This window comes from Anas platyrhynchos, chromosome 24 (assembly GCF_047663525.1).
Source record: "Anas platyrhynchos isolate ZD024472 breed Pekin duck chromosome 24, IASCAAS_PekinDuck_T2T, whole genome shotgun sequence".
Classification (NCBI taxonomy): Eukaryota; Metazoa; Chordata; class Aves; order Anseriformes; family Anatidae; genus Anas; species Anas platyrhynchos.
In genome coordinates this window covers 7,496,780-7,519,815 of record NC_092610.1, presented here as the reverse complement: position 1 = coordinate 7,519,815, position 23,036 = coordinate 7,496,780, and the positions used below count along the sequence as shown (strand labels likewise).

The following is a 23,036-nucleotide window of genomic DNA, read 5'->3' as shown; positions in this document are numbered from 1 at the left end:
GCATCCAGCCAGCAGCAATGGGCGTGTGCTGAACTTGGGTTCAGCTCACGCACAGCACTGCTTGCAACTGGGAGAGGTCAAGGCAGGAAGGACATCCCAAGCAGTGCTGGTTGCCTCATGAGCCGGCAGACCCAGTCACTGCAGGGGAGAGCACCGCTGGGCAGCAGAGGGAAGGCACATTTGGATCATCAGCTGGGATCAGAGCAACCCTGCCTAACCCTCTTGTTCTCTTTGATGACTGAGGATTCTCAGTGACAGCCTGTAGGCAGGAATGAGTTCAAGCTGCACATGCAGCTTGAGGCTGGACCCCTAACTTGAAGGCAGTTGAAAGGAAAACCACTTAAGTCAGTCTTGGCTAATTTAGCCATCCATTTCTAGTTGTGTTTCAAATGACTTGGCTGTGATTTCCCTCTTGTTTGGGGACTGCAGGCTCTTTCTGGCTGCTTGTGACTCTGTCCAGAATATGGTTCAAGAGTTTGCAGCTCAGCCCAACGTGTATCTGTTTCTCTTCCTGTGGGACACAGTCAGCATGATAGAACAGACGTGCTTCTCAGAAGAACTGTTCCTGCCTCTGAACTGGCTGCAGCTTTTTCCTGTCATCTTTGAAGGAAGGAATTGAGCATCATCTTGCAGTTTGCAAAAAATGCAATACATGCAATGTGAACCAGAAGATCTCCTGCAATCTTCTGGTCTCACATGATGACAGATTTTGCTGTCTGTGCTGGTAAACCACCAAGAGTCAAGCACTTAGATTTTTCTTTGTGAATGACATGTTGTTTGGAGTAGTGAGTAGCTCCCCATAAAGCCCAGGCTTTAGCTTCTAAATTTTAGGGATGTCTTTTGAGAAGCACTGCCTTCCAAAGATACCATCTTCCCAAAGAGGAGCAGTTACTTATAGTCACACTGTCCTGCTTTCTTTCTAAAGGGACAGACAGAGAGACTGTGCAGAAGGATGAGCTTTGGCAAGGAAGTGGTCACACACTACCAATCTCAGACAAAGGGACAGAGGCAATGCAGGCAAATGTCATACCAAGTAAAGGCGGTTTCTTAGTCATCCACTGTCACCAAGCAGAATCAGCATGCATGTGCAGGTTCTTGCCCTGGTACCTGCTCTTGCACAGAAGAGACAAAGACAGAAGATAATATAAATTGGCCTGAGAGGGGACGTTAGGGAAGGTACCAACATTAGGGAAGATACCACTATCAGGGGAGATACAGTCACGAGAGAATACACCATCCTGAGGACCTCCTGACTCGACGGGCTGAGCCTCTCTTCTCCCTCCCCCCCCCACATTGGGATGCCTCTGGTTGAGATCTGAACACTTAGTTATACCATTTGTCTCTGAGGAAACTTAGAAACCTCTATAGAGTCTTTGTGCCTTTTAGCGCGTTAATTTCCAGGCTGCATACCTGTGTATTTCATGCATGCTAGCTTGCTTTTGCAGACAGTAACGATCACCGGCAATCCAAAGAACCTGTGTACTTGTTGCTGGAATAAATTGCATTTACCTGCATTGTTCCTAGCCGTGATAGTTCTCATTGAATGCAACTAGAGTTAGGACAGTTATATGTTATTGGTGAATCTGTGACCATGGTAGTTCAATTCTCTGAATCCGACCAGACCCATATCGGTTAATGTGTTATTAGTGAATCTGTGATTGTGATAGTTCAGTACCCTGAATCTGACCAGACCCATAACAGTTAATTAGCTACACCCCTTAACGCGACAGTCTGAAATGCTGGAGGTCAGCCAGACTGTGCCCACCATACAGGGAATGCAGGGGAAGGGAGCTGGGGAGCAACAAAGCAGGAGCAGACAAAAGGGCTGTGAGCACAGCAGTGACTCTGCACAGTGCTCACCTGAGAACCCCCCTGTTCAAACTGGCTGTGCCACAGCCACACACAAGCCCTTTCCCTTCCTGATCCTGGACAGAGCCCAGGCTCTGCAAAGCCAGCCTTCCTCAGATCCTGATGATTCATGGAAGAACTCTACAAGTCAAAAGCAAATGAGTTATAGAGTAGGTATGTTATAAATGAAGTCTCAACTCAATTTGAATTTAGTAGTATTTATAAAAGACAAGTAAACAGTGCTGGGTGCGCGGGGAGTCTACGCTCCACCAACATGCACACACAAACATCAGACATTCTAAATATACAGAACATTGCTTTTACATACTAAACCCAAGTACACCTATACATATGTACAATCAGAAAAGGTAACAAACAATCTTTTAAGTCTATTACTATTAATGTCCATGTCTCGGGGAGCATAGTTGGAGTTGGTAATCCTGACAGAAGTGCTCCCATATCTTCCATGACTTAACAGTCTCCATTTTCCATTCATTTTCTTAATTACAAACACCAGAGAATTCCAGGGCTAGTCGTGGGAGCAATATGTCTCACTTTAAGTTGTTAAGCAACCCAGTCTTCGGGCCTTATGTATCCTGATCTTCCCAGATTGAAGAAAAGCATATCCATCTCCTTTTCAAGGCCAATGAGGCCTGGGTCAAAAGGCACGTCCAGGTCAGCAGGGGGCGTAACAGCAAAAGCCTTCGATGTCTGTAGCAGCAGAGGGGCTGATGGCATAGCAGTCAGATCAGTAAACGAGCCCGCAGCTCCCTCACTGTCTGGCAAACTACACATTTCTGACTGTGGTCCCACACGGCTCTTTAAGGCCTCAGAGACTGCTCGCCAGGTGCCGAGCAATCCCACTGCAACCTTGCCATTTTTAGTTGCAGAGCCCCACACCTTGACCTCAGTTTGGTCCCATATTTCAGGCTCATAAACTGTCCGATTGTTAAGAAGAAGAATAAGCTGTAAGGTTACCAGGACAGTCTTTGTTTCTAAGGACGTATGATTCCCCATAATGCGCAACTGCTTACCAGTGAAGTCCTTCAGTTTCCCTTCTCTCCTTATTTGGTAGTCTCTGGGCCAGATGTCAGAGACTTGTGCAGCATCTCATGCAATAGTCAGCAGTTATCTCAAAAACTTCCGCTCATTCTCTTATCTCCCAAACCCAGACTTGGGCCTCAATGTTAACCCTTCAAATCCCCTACTGACACGAATTGCTGGACCATTCTTTTGAAAGATACAAGAACTATATACATTAACCACTCTGTTTTTCTTAGACTTGTGGTTGTTATATATGAAGTCTCAACTCAATCTGAATTTGTAATATTTATAAAACAAATATTTATAAAAGGTATAAAAGCTATAAAAGGTATAAAAGGCAAGTAAACAGCACTGGGTGTGGGGGGAGTCCACACTCCACTAACACGCACACATGAACATCAAACATTCTAAATATACAGAACATTGCTTTTACATACTAAACTCGAGTATGCCTATACAATCAGAAAAGGTAACAAACAATCCTCTAAGTTCAATGACTTACTAAACTCGAGTACGCCTATACATATGCACATTCAGAAAAGGTAACAAACAATCCTTTAAGTTCCATAACATAACAGTCTCCATTTACCATTCCTTTTGAACAATATGTCTCGCTTTAAGTTGTAAAGCAACTCGGTCTTCAGGCCTTATGTATCCCATTCTTCCCGGATCGAAGAAAAGCATATCCATCTCCTTTTCAAGGCCAATAGGCCTGGGTCAAAAGGCATGTCCAGGTAAGTAGGGGGCGTAACAGCAAAAGCCTTCGATGTCTGTAGCAGCAGAGGGGCTGATGGCATAGCAGTCAGATCAGTAAACGAGCCTGCAGCTCCCTCACTGTCTGGCAAACTACACATTTCTGACTGTGGTCCCACACGGCTCTTTAAGGCCTCAGAGACTGCTCGCCAGGTGCTAAGCAATCCCACTGCAACCTTGCCATTTTTAGTTGCAGAGCCCCACACCTTGACCTCAGTTTGGTCCCATATTTCAGGCTCATAAACTGTCCAATTGTTAATAAGGAGAATAAGCTGTAAGGTTACCAGGACAGTCTTTGTTTCTAAGGACATATGATTCCCCATAATGCACAACTGCTTACCAGCGAGAGGCAGTTGTGTGCACAGGTCCGCTTCTCTCAGCTGGAGCTTCTCTCCAGCTCCAGTGCACCTATTTCCAGCAACTTTCTGCACGAGCTTCTCTGAGCAGTTTGCTGAGTTTGGCGGAACCTATCTTCATGAGGCAATCAATGTGCCTGTTCCAGTCCTGGTCCCCATTCTGCCAGCCTGTTCCTCTTCACTTCTTTTTCCTGCTTCTTTATTGATGACATGACTTCATCGTGTTGCCTTCTTTTTTTTTTTTTTTTCTTTATCTTGAGGGCAGGCTCCCTTCTTATACCCTTCTCCCCACAGCAGTTCTTTTCAAAACAACTTTTCATTGGTCAGACAACTTTGAATATAACAACAACAGCAAACACCCAGAAACTTCCATGCCGTAATGGCTGGAGAACAAGAAACCCCAGACTGCATGGAGTCTCCTGAATCACCCTTCTTTGTTCCCTCTAAACTCTTTTATATTCCTGATGGCCTCATCATTAAGAGTCTAATGTTATCTCAACCATGGGGCTTTCCAACCCCCATGGCCACATTCCCAAATCTCCCCCTTCTTTATTAATCCTCCATAGGAACAAAGACTGTCCTGGTAACCTTACAGCTTATTCTTCTTCTTAACAATCGGACAGTTTATGAGCCTGAAATATGGGACCAAACTGAGGTCAAGGTGTGGGGCTCTGCAACTAAAAATGGCAAGGTTGCAGTGGGATTGCTTAGCACCTGGCGAGCAGTCTCTGAGGCCTTAAAGAGCCGTGTGGGACCACAGTCAGAAATGTGTAGTTTGCCAGACAGTGAGGGAGCTGCAGGCTCGTTTACTGATCTGACTGCTATGCCATCAGCCCCTCTGCTGCTACAGACATCGAAGGCTTTTGCTGTTACGCCCCCTGCTGACCTGGACATGCCTTCCAGTTACTGGGGACTTCACCTGACTGACGTTTTTTCAAATATGATGGAGAGTGGCTTGGCAACTACATCAACCAATTCCATCAGGACCCTGGGATGCATGTAATCAGGGCCCACAGACTTGTACTTGTTAAGTTGCATCAGGAGGTTCCAAACTTGCTCTTCACTTATGATGGGAGGGACTCTGCTCCCCCAGTCCCTGCCTAGAGGTCCAGGGACTCAAGAGATGTGGGAAGCCTGACCACCAGTGAAGACCAAGGTAAAGAAGTTAAGTACCTCTGCCTTCTCCACATCTGTTGTTACCTGTTCTCCTTCATTTGTCAGAGGCGATACACTCTCCTTGGTCTTTCTTTTGTGGTCAATGTACCTGTAGAACCCCTTCTTGGTATTCTTTGCATCCCTCATCAAGTTTAGTTCTGTTAGTGCCTTGGCTTTCCTGATCTTAACCCTGCACACCCGCATAGCATTTCTGTACTCTTCCCAGGGCACATGGCCCTGTTTCCACCGTCTGTGCATTTCCTTCTTTTGCTCAAGTTTAACCAGTAGGTCCTTGTTCAACCATGCCAGTTCCTACCTTCCCTGCTTGATTTATTACATATGGGAATAAAGAGCTCTTGTGCTCTAATGAAAATATCCTTAAAGAGTTGCCAGCTCTGATCATATCCTGTGTCCCCAAGGACCATGTTCCATGGGATCTCATCCACTCCTTTGAACAGTTGGAAGTTGGCTCTTCTGAAGGTCAGGGACCTGACTTTGTTCTTAGCCAAGCCCATATTCCTTGAGATTAGAAACTCAACCAGAGCGTGAATCTTAGGTAATTCCCTATTTTCATCAGTGTTCTGCCCGTCCTACCAAATAAATATTCAAGCTTGCATTTTAGATGTCATTTATATGAACTTTTCCATTGTGTTGTCCACATTCATGCTTTTGCCAAAAAAACAACTGAAATGGTAGCCCAGGAGGTCAATTACACAAAAATGTCTGAAAAAAACTTTCTTAAACCTTCTGGTTTCACATAACTGATAAACTTCTTGTTACACCCACCTAAAAAATGAAGACTTTCTCGTGTCATATTGATCAAATATATTTGCCTAAGAAGAAACACAGGAATTGTTTAGATTTACACTATGACTCATAAGTACATGCAGAGCTGCATTTAGCCATCTGATTTTTAAAATAACTTTTGTTTCTGCCAGTTGTCTTTTACTAATTCTTTAACTTTTGTTGTTAAAACCTTTACACTTTTCCGCACATGGAATCATAGAATGGCCTGGGTTGGATGGGATGTTAAAGACCATCAAGTTCCAAGCCCCCCTGCCATAGGCAGAAACGCCTCCCACTAGATCAGGTTGATCAAATCCCTACCCACCCTGGCCTTGTGCACATCCACAGCTTCTCTGAGCAACCTGTTCCAGTGCCTCACCACCCTCTGAGTAAAGAATTTCCTCTGAATATCTAATCTAAACCTACCTTCTTCTAGTTTAAACCTTTGCACCTTGTCCTATCACTACACTCTTTGATAAAGGGAGTCTTTCCTGTAGGCCCTCTTTAGGTACTGGAAGGCCACTATAAGGTTGCCCCAGAGCCTTCGCTCCTTTAGGCTGAACAACCCCAGCTCTTTCAGCCTGTCTTCGTAGGAATCATAGAATAATTAAGGTTTGAAGAGACCTTCAAGATCTGGTCCAACCATCATCCTACTACCAATGTCACCCACTAAACTATGTCTGTAAGCACCAGGTCTAACCTTTCCTTAAACACTCTCAGGGATTGTGATGCCATCACTTCCCTGGGAAACCCGTTCCAATGCCTGACTACTCTTTCTGAGAAGATATGTCTCCTAATTTCTAACTTAAACCTCCCTTGGTGCAATTTGAAGCCATTTCCTCTGGTCCTATCATGAGTTACCTGTGAGAAGAGGTTGACCCCGAGCTCCCCACACCTGCCTTACAGGAAGTTGTAGAGAGCAATGAGGCCTCCCCTGAGCCTCCTCTTCTCCAAAATAAACAACCCCAGTTCCCTCAGCTGCTCTGCACAGGACTTGTGTTCCAGGCCCCTCATCAGCTTCATAGCCCTTCTCTGGACATGTACCAGGATCTCAATGTACTTTTTTACTGAGGGGCCCAAAGCTGTACACAGTACTCAGGGTGCAGCCTCACCAGAGCTGAGTACAAAAGGTGGAAATAATAGCTTTGACTCGAGCATTGGAACTATCCAAAGGCAAGAAAATTAACATCTGGATAGACTCCAAGTATGCTTTTGGGGTAGTCCATGATCATGGGGCTGTATGGAAGGAGAGAAGACTCTTATCTACTCAAGGGAAACATATAAACCACACTAAAGAGATTCTAAAGCTCCTGGAAGCAGTACAGCTACCTGCAAAGATGGCTATAATATATTGCAAAGCTCACCAAAAGGGAAATACCGCTCAGGAATTGGGCAATGCTATGGCAGACCAGGAGGCCTAAAGAGTGGCTGAGAAAAATGACTTAGGAATACAGTCCTTGGTCCCAGATGGTAAGGTACATATTGATTGTGAACCCAGGTATTCCAAAGAAGATCAGAAATTAATTGAAAATCTAGGGGGAAAAATAGAACAAGGTAGATGAGCAAAAACACCAGAGGATAAAATAATAATACCTTTTGCATTGTTATGGGCCATAGTTATGGCAGAGCATAGAAAATCCCATTGGGGAACAGAAGCCATATATAGGTATCTGCGCCGGCTGATATTTGCCCAGAATCTATATACTACCATCAAGCAAGTAACAACAGTGTGAGGTTTGTTTACAGAATAATCCCAAATTGGGGCCTAAAGTCCAGCTTGGGCAAACAGGGAGAGGAAATTATCCAGGACAGCAATGGCAAATTGATTTATCAGAACTCCCATGAAAAGGGAGGTTTCAGTATCTGTTGGTCTTGATGGATACCTTTTCAGGGTGGCTGGGAGCATTCCCTTGCTGAACTAACAAGGCTAAGGAGGTACCCAAGGCATTGTTACGAGAAATAATGCCGAGATTTGGTGTTCCTGTGGTAATTTCATCAGATCGAGGATCACACTTTGTTGCAAAGGTCATAAGCATCTGGGAATAGATTGGCAACTACATACCCCACATAACCCTCAATCCAGTGGTCAAGTAGAGAAAATAAACCACCTAATTCAGATATAGATTGCAAAATTAGGACAGGAGGCCCATTTGTCCTGGCCTCAATCATTGCCTTTAGCACTTCTGAGAACCAGGACTAAGTCCAGGACCAAGAAGGGGTCGAGTTCTTTTGAAATAGTGTACAGAAAGCCCTATATCATACAGTTTGGAATATCAACTCAGACCGGCAGCAAGATACTGAGGGATTACATAATAAGCCTGCAGAAACAGCTTCGGGAAGTCAAGAAGCTGGTCCTAGAACTAGGACCTGAGGTCTTGATGGGCCTGTGCACAATATTGAACCTGGTGATTATGTATACGTTAGATCTCTTTCAGATACACTTTTAGGATCAAAATGAGAAGGCCCATTCCAAGTGTTATTGACTACTTACACAGCAGTCAAGATTAAAGAACAGACATCATGGATACATCACACCAGAATAAAGAGGGCATCTAGACCACAATGGGAGTCAGCACCTACAGGACCGTTGAAACTCCAAATTCAGCAAAAAAGATGGACAATGCTGGGTTTATTCAGCCTATGGTTAGGTCCCACCCTCTCATGGGAAACCAATTATCACTTTAAATTGACACCTATGTGGGTCAATTTGACCAGAGCCAAAGACTGTTGGGTCTGCATGGCCATGCCAAGGGGAAACCTAGAAATACTACTATACAGAGTTATGACCTCAAATTGGACTTTTATCAATAATGCCACAGGTGTCAATATGTGGAAGGCTGGGAAAACGTCTGTTACAATGTAAATAAAATGTGACAAATGACATAAAGGGACCCAGATTTACCCTCCAGCTGGAGGAATATTCCTAGAGAGATGTAAGAACAAGTCAATGGGAACCTGCAGTTTTTCTCCTCAATCTGGAAGTATTAATCTGACCACTATAAATTGTACTATTACAAATCTGCAAGAAGAATCATCCATCCAAACAATATCTAAATTGGAGTTAAAGGTTTTGGATGTAACCCTCAAAGAAATTTACCTTAATCATACAGTTCAGGCAAAGAGTAAGGCCATGAGCACCATATTCACATGCCCAGCCCCTACCGGATTTTGGTGGTTATGTGGGGATGGGTGGGCCTAGAAAATATTGCCCAGATCCTGGAAGGGAACTCATACACTTGGAAGTATAATTTCCCAGCATAAAATTATTAATCAGACTCAGATACCTTGGGGGATCCTACAGAATCCCTGGGTATGAGCTAGGCAAAGTACCAACCCGTTGGTAGAAAGGCCTACCTAATTCCATAATTTTGTCTGATGGTTTCTGCCTTGGCTAGGGGTTAGTGAATTAGAAAAGGCAATTGTAAATATTTCTGCCATGAAGGGATGATAGTTCTTGGGGATTTTCAGAACTTTGGGAAAAACTTACTTCTTGGCTACCTAATTTTACATGGCTAAAGCAGCTCTCTATTGTAGTCATTATAATTATCGTATTAGGATTATTAATATGTTGTATGTTTCAGTGTTTCATGTGGATATGTAAACAAACTGTGAACTCATAAGAGGAATGGAAAAAGCATAAGTTGAGACAGAACACTGAAAGTGGCAAGTATTTCACCAAGACCCTCAAAGGGAATGGTGTTATATGGCAAAAGAATTTGCTTAGGATAAATAAAATGGGGAACTTGAGACAGGGAACAAGGGAAAGCACGTCAATTTTGCAGGTTCTAGCTAACACAGGGAGTATGTTGTATATCAACCACAATGACAGGACTGCAGTAGGGAGTACAAGGATGGGATGACCCTAAAAGACAAGGGAAGAAAAGACTTCATACACATAGACAATAGAACCAGCAAGAACAGGCTTGGACTGCTGAAGTCTGTAAAAGAAAGGAAGGGTCAAAAGTTTAGCAGCGAGGAAGACTTCTGGTGTTCATCAAAAGATCACCAGAGTACACTGGACAACCACCCAAGGACTCTAGCACGCATGCAAATAGGGGCAGGAACCTATGTTAATGATTCTCTGGATACCTAATGAATATGCAAGAGACTTACGGGGGGGGGGGGGAAGGAATATGTATATATGCTATTAATATAAGCACCTTGGGAGTAACCCTTGGTGTGCAAACTAGGAGGAGCAATCTCCCTAGCACCCAGCTGCCATAAACATGCCTGCTTTATAATTCTCCTCAAGTTGTGAAGCTTTATTTCCTTGCCTCGATTAGTCAGGCAGGACTTGCCTTCCACAAACCCACACTGGCTGGGCCTTATCCCCCTGGTTGTCCCACATATGCTGTGTGATTGCATTCAAGATGACCTGTTCCATTACCTTTCCTGGCACCATGGTCAGGCTGACAGGCCTGCAGTTCCCCGGGTCCTCCTTACAACCCTTCTTATAGATGGGCGTCACATTAGCAAATCTCCAGTCACCTGGGACCTCTCTGGTTGATCATGACTGCTGATAGATGATGGAAAGTGGCACAGCAATCACATCCTCCAACTCCCTCAGCACCCTCAGGTGGATCCCATCTGGCCCAATGGACTTGCGACAGTCCAGGTGGAGCAGCTGGTCTCTTAACTGTTTCCACCTGAACTGTGGGGTGTTCTTCTGCTCCTTGTCCCAGACTTCCAGGTCAGGAGGATGAGTACCCTGAGGATAAGTGAGAAAAATCTCAATAATTTTCTTAGTCAGGATATTCTGTGAAGTTACTTTATTCGCAATTGCAATGGCTGGCATCCTGCAAGCATTAGCACACAGTTAAAGTTTATCATTACCATATATTCCCTATTACCTGACACCTGATTTCTCCCATTTCCTCATTGGCTGAGTACTAGAGGTTCACAACCTATTCAACACAATTCTATACCATATACGTACAATTTAATTTGACCAACTGTTAATTTCTCCTTTTCCTTTTTTTTCTTCTCTTGTGACTAGAGGGCCCATGATTTTTGTTTTTACTGATTTCATACTGCTCATCCTGTTTTTCTTAGCTATCCTCCTTATGACAGTGGGACCTTCCCCTTATCTGCTTAACATACTCCCCACTGCTATGCCACCCAAACACTTTTGAATATGCAAGGTTAATGCAATTTTCCCCTGCAAAGACACAACTCTTTCTCACATAAGTGGTCTGGCTAGTAAAGACAGATGCAAAGAAGGTGTTAAGAACCTCAGCCTTTTCCTTATCCTTAGTAGTCATGTTCCTCCCTGCGTCCAATAAAGAATGGAGATTCTCTTTGGCCCTCTTCTTGCCATTAATGTATGTATAAAAACTTTTTGTTACCTTTGACCATAGCAGCCAGGCTGAGCTTGTGCTAGGCTTTGGCCTTCCCGATTTTTTTCTCTGCATATTCTGGCAACTTCCTTGTACTCTCCACAAGCTGCCTGCTCCTTCTTCCACTGGCCATAAAATCTCTTTTTCTCCTGGACACTCATCAAAAGTTCCCTGTTGAGCCATGCCAGTCTTCTTCCCCACCAGCCCATCTTACGGCACAGGGTGACAGCCTGCGCCTATACCTTGAAGACTTCCTTTCTTAGGAAGAAGGACTTGCTTTCTTCCTGAGAAACATCCAGCCTTTCTGAACCTCTCTGCTCTTCAGGACTGACTCTCAAGGGACCCTCTCTACCAGTGTCATGAACAATTCAAAGTCTGAAACCTCTGGAAGTCCAAGGTAGTAGTTTTACTGACTTCATCAAGAATAGACAGAGGTGCTCTGTCCCCCCTGGTCACCTTCATGGCCCTCCTCTGGACCTGCTCTAAGAAGTCCATGTCTTTCTTACACTGTAGGCCCCAGAGCTAAATGCAATTCTCCAGGTCAGGTCTCATGAGAGCAGAGCTGAAGTGGAGAATCACCTCCCACTCCCTACTGGCTGCATGCGCTTCTTTTGATACAGCCCAGGATACGGTTGGCTTTTTCGGCTGCAAGCGCAGATTTCTGGCTATTTTTGTCTAACTTGATGTTATTCCACAGTTACATGATTTCTCTGCTGTAAGGAAAAGCTTTAGGTAAAAACTATTTGGCATTCTTATTGTTCCTGGATATTGGCTGGACATGAGACCCTCAAGGGATTTCCTAAATTCATCAGTTTTCTGCTTCCAGTCAAGTGCTTTTAAACAAGAATTAAAACAAATGCAATCTAAATTAAAAATTTGGCTCTCACTATTGCCCATTATTATCTTTCAGATAATCTTACCCTGGAATTACCTAACACTGGGTTTTCTGCTTGTGCTGACTCTGGGGCCAGCAGCAGACGTTTACAGCTTCTCTCTGCGACCTCGTCCCCAAACGCAGAGGAACGCCGGTGTCCACAGAGCTGCCAGCATACAACAGGCTGGCGTTGCACCCCCGTTTCCGAGCGAGGGCAGAAGAAGCGACAGACGAAGGGCCACGCGGAACGCCCGCACAACAGACCGCTCGCGGGGCGGAGCGAGCCACGCGAACGCCTCAGGACGCGCGGCCCCACCCCACGCGCGAGAGCCAGAGGCGCGCGGAAAGCCCGGCGGCGCAGCGCAGCGCTGCGCGGCGCGGCGCTCCCCCCTCCCCTCCCCCACGCTGCGAGCCGAGGCAGGCTCCCGTCGCGGCGCGTGACGTCACAACACAGGAGGCGTCCACCCTGCGCCTTATCGGTGCCTAGGTTTCAGATCACGTGGACGGCGAAGAGCGCGTTTTGTCACGTGAGCGTCACGTGACGCCGTCCCGGGACGATGAGGTCAGTGGATGCGGATCACGTGATCATTGCCTACGCGCTGTGGGGCTGGGTGCAGATGGCGGACGCTGAGGCCGAGGCGGCTCCGCGGCCCGAGATGCAGCGGCTCGTGGCGGCGCTCCGCAACCGCCTCTGGCAGCTGCAGACGGAGCTCTGCGAGCAGGAGGTGTCGGAGGCTTCCTCCCGGGCCTACTGCCGGGGCTTCTGCCAGGTACGGGGCGCGGCGCGGTCCGTAGGCCGCTCGTGGGGCCGCGGGCCTGGGGGCTCCGCTCGCTTCCCTCGCAGTTGTCGCAGCGCAGTGCGCTGCTGCTGCCGCCCGGGGCCGTGCGCGGTGTGTCTGGCGGCGCCCCGCTGCTCCCGGGGCCGAGTTGGGCTGGTGGGCCGGGAGAGCGCCGCGATTGGGCCCTGGCACCGCTTTGGGCCTGGGCAGCATGTAGAGCCCTCGGGCGGTCCTTGCGAGTAAGCGAGCTCTCTCGGGCAGCTGGGCCACATGGCGTTTTCTCGTTATGAGTTTGCTCAGGATCTAGACCTCAGATTTTCTGCTCTTTACCTAGCCTGGCATGAAAACTATCCAGGCTTGGCTGACCACTGCTGTGGAGCAGTGCTCAGCCAAGTGGAGCACTTAATGGCTTATGAAAGCCTGCGTTCAACTTAAATCGCTAAATATGTTCATGGGTTACGGTGATCTTGCCTGCATTTATTTTTTTTTTTAATGTGACTATGAATACTGATGTGCAACCATCAGCAATTTCTGAATCAAGCCACTAACTTTAAGGAGAATAATTGCACCTGATTAAAGTATTAGCAATGGAGATGACTTACTCATAAATAATTTAAATGGGCAATTAGTTATTGTTTCTCACACACCATCATTTACTGTAAGCTCTAAGGTTAAATAATTAAGTTGTGTTAGAGAGCCTTTCCTGTTGAAACTGGAGATACTATGTTCTTAAAAAAATATCTAGTTTTCCCACACCTTAGTTGATACAGCTGTTTGACATCTCTTTCTGAATAGCGAATAGCAAAATCAGATGCTATTTGTGACCAACAGTTTTACTGGTGCATTAGAGAGTGATAGTGTTCCGTTTTTACATCTATAGGCTGTATACTTTGCCATGCTCTTCTTTTGGGAGAATGTTTAGCTTATTGCTTATCATGCAACAGACAGGCATGTTTGGTTTTGGGATTCTTGCTTTGCAAACTGCAGGGTGCTGCTTGTACCTACTGCTGTCTCCCCCATGTCATGTATACTTTTAAGACTTCTGACCTTGTATTTACATGGGACTTTTTAAACGTGTTACTTTTTCTTTGTTTCAGGTTTTGCTAAAATTATCTTCAATACTATTTATTACATGAGAGCATTGAAACAAATATTTGGCAAACATAGGGCACAGGCTGTCAAGATGATCAACACATATAGATACCTCGTCACCCAGATTAGATTGACTGCTGCAGATGAAGCTGTACAGACACTTGATCAATGGAATAAAACGATAATACTGGCTTTTATAATTAAAAATACCTATAAAAAGTACATTTCTTTACGTCTTTGTACTATTATTGAATGGTAATCTAACTTCAGAACACCATTATAGTATAGATAAAAATGGAAAAGACTTATCCTTGGGTTGTCATCAGTTTTGATTATCATGATTGTACTTGTAAGAGATCCAGAGGAAAATATGAAGTTTAGACCTGCCACACTTCAGTGAAGTGTGAATTTGTGATGTCATTGTGTAAAATGCTGTGGGCAGAGTATAATTTTACATCTTGGTTTCTCCTCATAACTGAGGATGCTTGTGGATGTTGTGTGGAGTTCTAATGGTAAAATTTTAAAAATAATCTAAGGTCTTCTCCCTCTAATTGAAACTTAATACAAAGTTAAGTTGAGCTTTTTCAAAGATTGCAGAGTACCATTGATACCATAAGTTTATCGTGTTACAGCAGATCTTGCCTAGAAAGAAACTCACTTTCATTGGTTTAAATATGATCTGGGAATGTAGCTGTGATGAGGGAAGGAAAAGAAGTATTTTAGGACAACATGAGATTTTCTATCCTGTGCATACATTTGTGTCATGGTTCTGCAGGGTGCTGTGAAAGTTACTGAGGCTGTCAGAGCATGACACATAAATAGCTTTCTTATGCTTTGAGCTATATGGATACTGTGTTTTGTTACATAGAAATTTGCACTGTCATGTGCTGCTTGCTTTCTGGGAGTGATATTGGATGATTGTTTCCTCGGATACTTGCTTTTTGAGCAGGAGACTAAGGTGTTACTGTTCAGGATAACACAACTAAGAAACTCGTGAAGCCTAAGTAGTGGGTTGGCTCCACAACTTTACGTATTACAAATGTGACGCATTGTATGTTCAGATTAGAAAGAACATCTCTATTGCATGAGCTCCATAACAGTCAGCTAGTGTGAACAGTTTGTGTTTGAGGTTGCTCTGTCACAAATACAAAGAACAGTTATCAGTAAGACAGAGCTTATAGGTAGGATCTGAAAGAATCTCATCTGCACATATGCAGCACCTATTGGCTTTCCAAAATATTTAAAGCTGACATGGTTGAGAACTGTCAATTGTGATCAGGTATGTTTAAGAAGAGGTTGAATTCTTTTTGTTAAACAGATACTTAAAACAGTAACAAGAAGTTAGGCAACTTGGATATGTTTAAGTTAGTTCTGAGCAAGAAATTGGATGCTACACAAGAAATGCAGATAAGCAGATATTCTACCATTTGAGGACATGGGAATCAATGCAGTATTGAGGATGTAGGCTGGTCTGTGAATTTTGCTGTAGCTGGTTACGTGCAGCCCCTGTTTTTCTCACCTCTCTCCAGTTAGATGGACAATTGTCGTTGAAGGAGAGAGCATAAAGTAGCTGTGCATTATTAACTGGATCTCAAATGTTTGAATAATCTCTTTGGATAATAAAATCAGGCTGCAAGGCAGTACCTGCTCTTAAAATTGTTACTTGACTATTTGTTAAGCAAGTGTGTATAGTAAATATTTGACAAGTTAAAACTTTTCCAATTCAATCTTGTGTGTGTACTGCTGGGAAGAGTTCCCAGTGGACTACTAAAATTTCTATTATCTGTGAAATGACAGAAGAACTTTTAAGGGCTGCTGTGATATAATTACTGCATTTTCCTTACTTATAAGTACACTAATAAAGATATGTAGTTTTGAACATTATTGAATTTCAAACTATTTAGTAAGTCTTTTACCTTGAATATGACTTGATTAATGCTGGTTTCAGTGTATATCTATTCAGGGAGAGCTTTCTGGTAATTGGCTACTCAACTGCTAATTCTAGCTGATAAAGATAAGATTGCAATTAAGGAAATGTATAGTGTGTTCTAGCAAAAAATATGTAATTTTTTTGAAACATTCTACCCAATTTTATTGTCTGCATATGATCTAAACGTCTATCACAATTTTCAAGTACTAAATTGAGTATTCTTTTAATGGATGTATTTTTAGGAAAGTGCAGAGATTGCTATGTTCTATTTTTGCAGTCACTATAATGATAGGCTTGCTATTGGGTTTACTAAATAGATGATTTTACAATAGCCATCAACTACTTGAGTATACCAAGGGATCATAGCTTGACTGCCTTTGTAATTTAATGCTTTATATATGTTATATATAACTTGTCACATTACCAAATCCTTTACAAGTTTGTTAGTGAAGCACTTAGACTAGTAACAAACTACTAGTAGTTTGTTGCTTCTGTTAGTGAGCTTTATGCGGTGTTTAAGGATGGTTTCTGTAAACTTCCAGTCCTCCAACCCCCCACTTCTTTAAAATTTTTGCTAACGTGGGTTTGGATAGTTTATACTTTTTATTCATTTAGGAGTTATATTACTGAATTCCAAGAGATTAATCTGCAAAACAGTCCTGATTTTTTTTTTTAAATTACTATCTAGTAATCATTGACTTTTTCATTAAAGATCACACATGGTTGTCCCAGTCATGTGGATGCCTGTGATTATTTTTTCTACCCTAGGACTAGTGCTGCATAGTTAGATCACTGACAGGCATTGGATAGTTTTTTGTTTTTTTTTTTAAAAAAAAAAAAGGGCATGTAGCCAGCTGCTTATTTCTTGCTGCTTTGAAAGCCTTAGAAGCTTGTCTGTTACAATGACTACATGTAATTTACCATATCGTGGAGTACTCTGAACTTTTTCCATACAGTCTTGGCCCTAAGACTTACAAAAATAGTCTTTTTGCCTTTTTTTCTGCATTGCAGCTAGCCTTAATTTGCACCTTGTTTGAGTTAGGAAGGGTACAAGGTAAAAGATGAATTGTAATTGGTAAGAACATGAGCTAAATAGTCTGGAGTTAAAGGGTGGCATGCCTACAGGGAAAGGATGTTACTTGTGAAGCAGGCTATTAGTAGAGCTTTGCTGTCCTTGGTCCAGTGCAATGCCTGCTCTCAATATTACTTTATAACTGGTAAGAAAATAGCATGGTGGTGATTGAAATTTTAAAAAGATGGGGAAGTATCATCCCTCTGCTAATTTTTTTTTAAGTTTGATTTTCTTGAAAATGGCTGGATTTTAGTTTGCTTATTCAAATATGCCTGGGTAGGGTAGGATTGCTATGGTCAAGTACTAAAATCAAGGATAGTCTTGTATTTGGAAAATGACTGTAACAGTATGATCTAGATTCCATATTTCTATTCTAATACCTTCATGTTTGCTGTAAGAGTAATATATGTATCCTTAAAATGGTACATCTGTGATCATGTTTTTAATTGCCTATTTTCTTCTGGATTCTCATTAGTAATAAACAAGTAATGTAGTAGTAATAGTGAGTAGTTTACTACTCATTAGTAGTAAACAAGTAATAAACAAGTGTTCCAGATGTGGTTCTGTCTTCGTGGCAGTTGTACAAAAGAAGCCCTCCTTTACAGTATAAATTTCTCAGTTCTAAGTTCTTCCATTGTCTATTGTCGATTGCATATTGATGTTTGTATTTTAAATAAGTTTATTATGAGAACTTTTAATGATAACTCATTTTCTTTCTAATGATAACTCATTTTCTTTCAGACACTACTTCAGTATGCTGGCAGTCGGGGTGCATCGGAACATGTCTTACCTTTTTTGGAAGTATATCGAATCTCCATCCAAAGCTTTGCTAATGCACGACCTTACTTGACCACAGAATGTGAAGATGTTCTTTTGGTACTTGGCAGGCTAGTGCTGTAAGTGTTAAGTTGGTACACTAATGCTTTAAAAAAAACCTATATGACAGAACTGTACTTTACAAATGAATGGGCAAGTTGATAAAATATGGAATAATACTTAATTTGACAACTGTGTTTAAGATTTATTGTCTAGTAAATATCATTAGTATTTTTAATCACTCTACAAAACTGTACCGAAGCATCTTGTAAACTAACCTGAACAAGTGGTAAGGCTTTGTTCTTCTGTACTTGGATAAATATGATGGCATTGGAAAGACTCTGTCCCATTGTAAATGTTCTGAAAATTACTTTTTTAATAGAAAAGGCTTAGTCTAGTCCACTAAACAGAAGTTTTAATGTTAGAGTTTCATGCGTGTATTAATAAATTATAAACCTGTATTGCTTGCTCTGCAGTTGCTTCCTGTGTGTGTCCTCTCACCTGTAATGCAAAGTAGTTCTGAGCAGGTCCCTTTCTGAAAACAATAAGCTGTTTTGTATTTATGACAGACTAAGTTGGACATGTGGGCTGTTGCTGTGGGATAGCCAAATGTAATTTAACCTGAGTTCTCTGAGTGTCTGTAGACAGATGATTTAAAGCAGAATGATTCTTGGATCAAAGAGGAGAACTGTTTTACTTTCTTTTTTTGCAGTCCATCAGCAGAGTTGGGGTATCTTGTACTTCCTCATAGCTGGTTTTAAATGTAGAGATGCTATTTGTGATTGTAAAAAGTGTAGCATAAGGTCGTTCAAAAATCATCAGTTACAGCCCTTAGCCTTGTCAGACCTTCCTTGGTAAGATTTCATTCAAAGGCAGGAAGGTGAAGACGCAGAACCTTGACTATAATGATAATAGCATAAGAGTAATTCTGTCAGTCTTTTGGTGAGTTAATTTTTCTCTTATCAGTAGCTGGTCTGCTTTGTGATTTGAAGTCCAGTGTTCTTTTTGAGAAGGAGTTTGCAATGAACTCCTTGATCATACACTTGTTTTGTAATATACTAACTTCATTTATGTCAGTATTTCATAACCAGGTATCGTCATATAATGCCTAGATCTTTTTATTTATTTTTTTTTTTTTTTGGAGTTAAGAGAAGATGTGAACTAGGAGTGATTTGTGATTTTTTAATTTTTTTTTTCCTTCTGCCAATGAGAGAAAATGCATGAAATCAGAAAAAAATGGGATCTGGAGGCTTAAGCTGCCAAATCACTTGGCTGGTACCCAATACGCATTTTTTGCAAAATACCTTGATTGTTTTTGCAGACTGTCCCTTTATAGATAGTGTTCTTACCTGATTGTATTATTATTAATTAGCTTGTGTATTCTTTTGGTTCCAATTCTAATTTCAAAAGTTTGTCTTTTGCTATCTCTGTACGTACAGTAATTCATGCCGGAGTAGTTTCTACGTTATGTTTGTGTGTTTGTTTTTTTTTTGGGGGGGGGGGGGGGGAGGAGGAAGGTGGTATGTGGCAGGAATCCTAGTTCTGTGTCAGAACTGCTTAACAAAATTGCTTTTCTCTCATTGAGGGAAAAGTCAGAACATTCTGCTTCTGCTGACATGGTTTCTTCCATCTTCCAGTGTAAGGTACTTGTTTATTGCGGCTTGTATATTGTGGTGGAAGAGAGTAGAGGCTGGAATTGTCCATGTTGTTGCTGTGATTATACTTGAGAGGAATCAAAAGAAAGAAACTCAATGAGCGAGATCATAGCTGGGTATGCCATTTACCTTGTTTTGAGCTCTCCTGTGGCATTTTTTTAATATAAATTTCTAAGGGAGTGAGAGAGAAGGTAGGGCAGATTAAAGACAAAAAATGAAGTTCCGTGGAGGAGGAAGAATATTAACTAGTTAGGGATGTGAAAGCATATTGTTCTGATCTAAGTAGGAGTTCTGGGAAGCAATTGGGATTAACCTCAGCTGTCACACACATTTTTTTCAGACTTGAACCCTGATAAGAAATAATACAAGTGAGCTTCCCATTTTAAAACAGTGCTCTACTTACCATTGAAATCTTCCTTCTATTCCAACATCCCTCCTGGGTGAGGGAAAGGAACATCTTCCTCCTGACATCCTTTTCAGCTGGGTGAGCCAGCAGTGGCAAAACTCAGTATTCTGTGCCACTTGACCAGCTCAGCTTTGTGTTCATAGTAAATGATGGGGGCTTCTATGTAATGTAGAAGCTATGCCCCCCATAAGAAAAATGATGCTGATGAAGTGTGAGAACTTCTTGGTCTATTGTCTAACCTTGGGATACACAAGGAAAGCTTGGAGTGGTAACTGCTCTTGTGGTTTGCAGATTTGTTAAATATTGCAGATGCGTTAAAGAATTGAGAAGGAATGTTTTTGGTCATGGCTGTGAAGAAACTTGGCTCAAATATAACTCAGACTGCTTGTTTCCACTGCTGTAAAGAACAACATATCTCTGCCCCTAACGTTCTCAAACACTGTAGCATACTCTACTGTTTTTTCATGATGGCTCTGAAGGCACTGGTTTGAAAGGGAGTTTACCATTTCCTCATCTTCAAAAAGGTGTTTTATATTTTTTTCTCTGCTCGAAGTAGTGAAATGGGAGTTGATTAGACCAGTGAGTTTAATATACATTGCTCCCAGAATGAAAGTCTTTGCTTCTCATAATACCTCCATGAGGAATCACATATGATATTCATATCTTTGTATATTTAACAGAGCATTGGTAATAAACTGTTGTAATCTAACTCATTAACTCAAATTTATCACTCTGCTCTCTATCATTAAGAGTTAATTAAGCTCTCAACAAATGCAGGATAGCTTCTGGCTACAGGTGAACTAGTACTGCTGATAATCTGATGTATAATTAGTCATCTTTTTAACTCTAAGCAGCTTGAGATAAGAGAAGTTTTCTAATACAATTTAAAGATGAACACAATTTTGAAAGCTTCCAAAGTATTTTTTTAATTTATCTTTAAATTCTTTAAATTTAAATAAATGGATGAGGTACAAAAGTGGTTACAGAATAATTGTTTACATATAATGTGTTTTGTTGGTTTTTTTTCCTAGTAAAAATACTAGGAATAGTATACAGAATAAAGAAAATGAAATCAAGGAGAGTTTTGACTTAAAAGATATTCTGAAGTTGAATGTTAGAGATGGATGCTTTGTTAATACCAGAAACATTCAGGCACACATTAATGTTTATTTGCAATAATTATGATTAAAATTTGGAATTAATTTACATGTAGGTAGATAACTGTGGTGGTGCTCACAGAGTAGGGTAGAAAGGTTTGACTTCATGAAGTGATCCTGGTATTTTGATTTGTGGTCTTAGTTATGATACCTTAATTCCATTGAGATGCATGTAGTGTGTTTACATGGCAGGGTTTTGGTGGCGGGGGGCTGCAGGGGTAACTTCTGTGAGAAGAATTCAGAAGCTGCCCCATGGTAGATGGAGGCTAGTTTCCACTGGCTCCAATGGGTCCCTGTCCCCGCAGCTGGCCAGAGCTGAGTCAATAAGTGATGTTGTTTGCACCTCTGGGACAGCATATTTAAGAAAGAGAAAAAAACTGCTGCGCAGCAGCGGGGGGAGTTAGAAACAACCCTGTAGACACCAAGGTCAGTGGAGAGGCCCCTGGTGGAGCAGGCTGCCCCCTACAGCCCATCGGTCCCACATTGGAGCAGATCTCCATGCTGCAGCCCGTGGAGCATGTGGATGTGGCCTGTGGAGGACCACTGCCAGAGCAGATTCCGGGCTGGATCAGTAGCCTGTGGAGAGGGGACCATGCCAGGAGCAGATGATTTAGCAGGAGTTGCTGCCCATGGGGGACCCATGTTGGAGCAGTTTGCTCCTGATGGATGGACCCACATCTTGAGCAGTTCTTGAAGAGCTGCTGCCTGTGGGAAGCCCCTGCAGGATCAGTTCAGGAAGGACAGCATCCTGTGAGAGGTACCCCATGTGGAGCAGGAGCAGAGTAACCGAGAAGGAGCAGCGGAGATGTGCTGTAGAATGACCACAACCTCCACTCCCTGTTCCCCTGTGCTGCTCGAGCAGAGAAGGTTGAAGAGGGTGGATGGGTAGAAAGTGTTTCTAGTTTCTTTCCTTTGTTTCTCACTTCCCTAGCTTGCTAGTAATAGGCAATAAATTTTACAAATCTCCCTTCTCTGAGTCTGTTTTGCCCATCACAATAATTGTTGAGCAATCTTCTTGTCCTTACCTCAACCCTTGAGCCTTTTGCATAGTATTTTCTCCCTCTTTCCGTTTGAGGAGGGGGAATGAGAAAGTAGTTGTCAAGGAGCTTGGCTGCCCACCTAAGTAAAATCACCACAGTGCGTCACAGTAAAGATAGATACAGGATTTGGGGGAGAGAAGTGCACACTGAAGTACTGTATAACAAAAACCCTTTTGTACATTATTGGTTAGAAAACACGAAGTTGAGGAGAACCCCCAAACCCTTGTTCTTTAAAAATGCAAAGGAAAAAGAAGGTATTTAACCTTTGGTAGAGTAACAAGATGATACCATGCATTTGAATTGTAGAGTAATGTTAGCTCAAAAGAATGATGCTAGGTTCTTTCTAAAGCCAAAGCTGTTTTGTTCAGTAGCAGTTGATTTCTTCTTTGGGAAGAATGGATGAGAACACAGAAGAGGAGTTACCAAAAGGATTACTCTGAATGGCCATTCCTCACTCTTGCCACTAAGGAAGGCTGAATGGTCTTTTTCCAGTTGAATGAGAGTCAGTTTTTCTAACACAATATTAAGACAATCAGCTTGATTTTCTTGGGGGGCGGGGAGGGGAACATAAATCTGTAATCAGAATATCCTGGACATTCTTGTGGTTCTGCTGTAAGCTGTTATATGTGGTAGTTGTACTCGTAGAGCTTCAGATTTCTCATGGAGTCACTTTTTTGCATATGTTAAAATAGAGTTTAGCTCTTGTGAGGCTTGCTATTACTGTTTTTGACACTCAAGTAACAGCAACCTGGGTGTAACTGTCTGGACTGGAGAATGAACTCTTATTGCCACGCTTGAGTACAGTGGAAAAGTAAGTCCCAATTATTTCATAATACTGAGACAAATGACCTTTAGAATACCTGGCAGTTCTGTTACCCACTTTTTCTTGGGCATGGAAATGACAGGGATTTTAGAGTCTGATTATTTGAATAATGAC

The 23,036-nt window shown here is 42.4% G+C and overlaps 1 protein-coding gene and 1 long non-coding RNA gene across 4 annotated transcripts in view; one reads left to right on the top strand and one right to left on the bottom strand.

The window, feature by feature from the left end:
* Positions 1-1,030: 1,030 nt before the first annotated feature.
* On the bottom strand, positions 1,031-12,564 carry LOC106019929 (uncharacterized). 3 transcript variants are annotated; one of them, XR_011804847.1, is made up of 3 exons: positions 12,199-12,564; positions 10,330-10,650; positions 1,031-2,576 (listed from the first exon to the last, which is right to left on the bottom strand). It is a non-coding gene; the product is annotated as an uncharacterized lncRNA (long non-coding RNA). The 3 variants fall into 3 exon arrangements; XR_011804846.1 differs by lacking the exon at positions 1,031-2,576 and adding an exon at positions 4,759-9,880 and having other exon boundaries at positions 12,199-12,563; XR_011804845.1 differs by lacking the exons at positions 10,330-10,650; positions 12,199-12,564 and adding an exon at positions 2,883-4,601.
* A 130-nt stretch (positions 12,565-12,694) lies between these two features.
* RLF (RLF zinc finger) overlaps positions 12,695-23,036 on the top strand; it is a 52,478-nt gene continuing 42,136 nt past the window's right edge. Inside the window, exons 1-2 of the mRNA XM_027443716.2 lie at positions 12,695-12,922; positions 17,767-17,921. Of these exons, the coding sequence (XP_027299517.1) occupies positions 12,710-12,922; positions 17,767-17,921 (368 nt within the window). The 5' untranslated portion in view covers positions 12,695-12,709. The remainder of the gene's footprint in view (positions 12,923-17,766; positions 17,922-23,036) is intronic.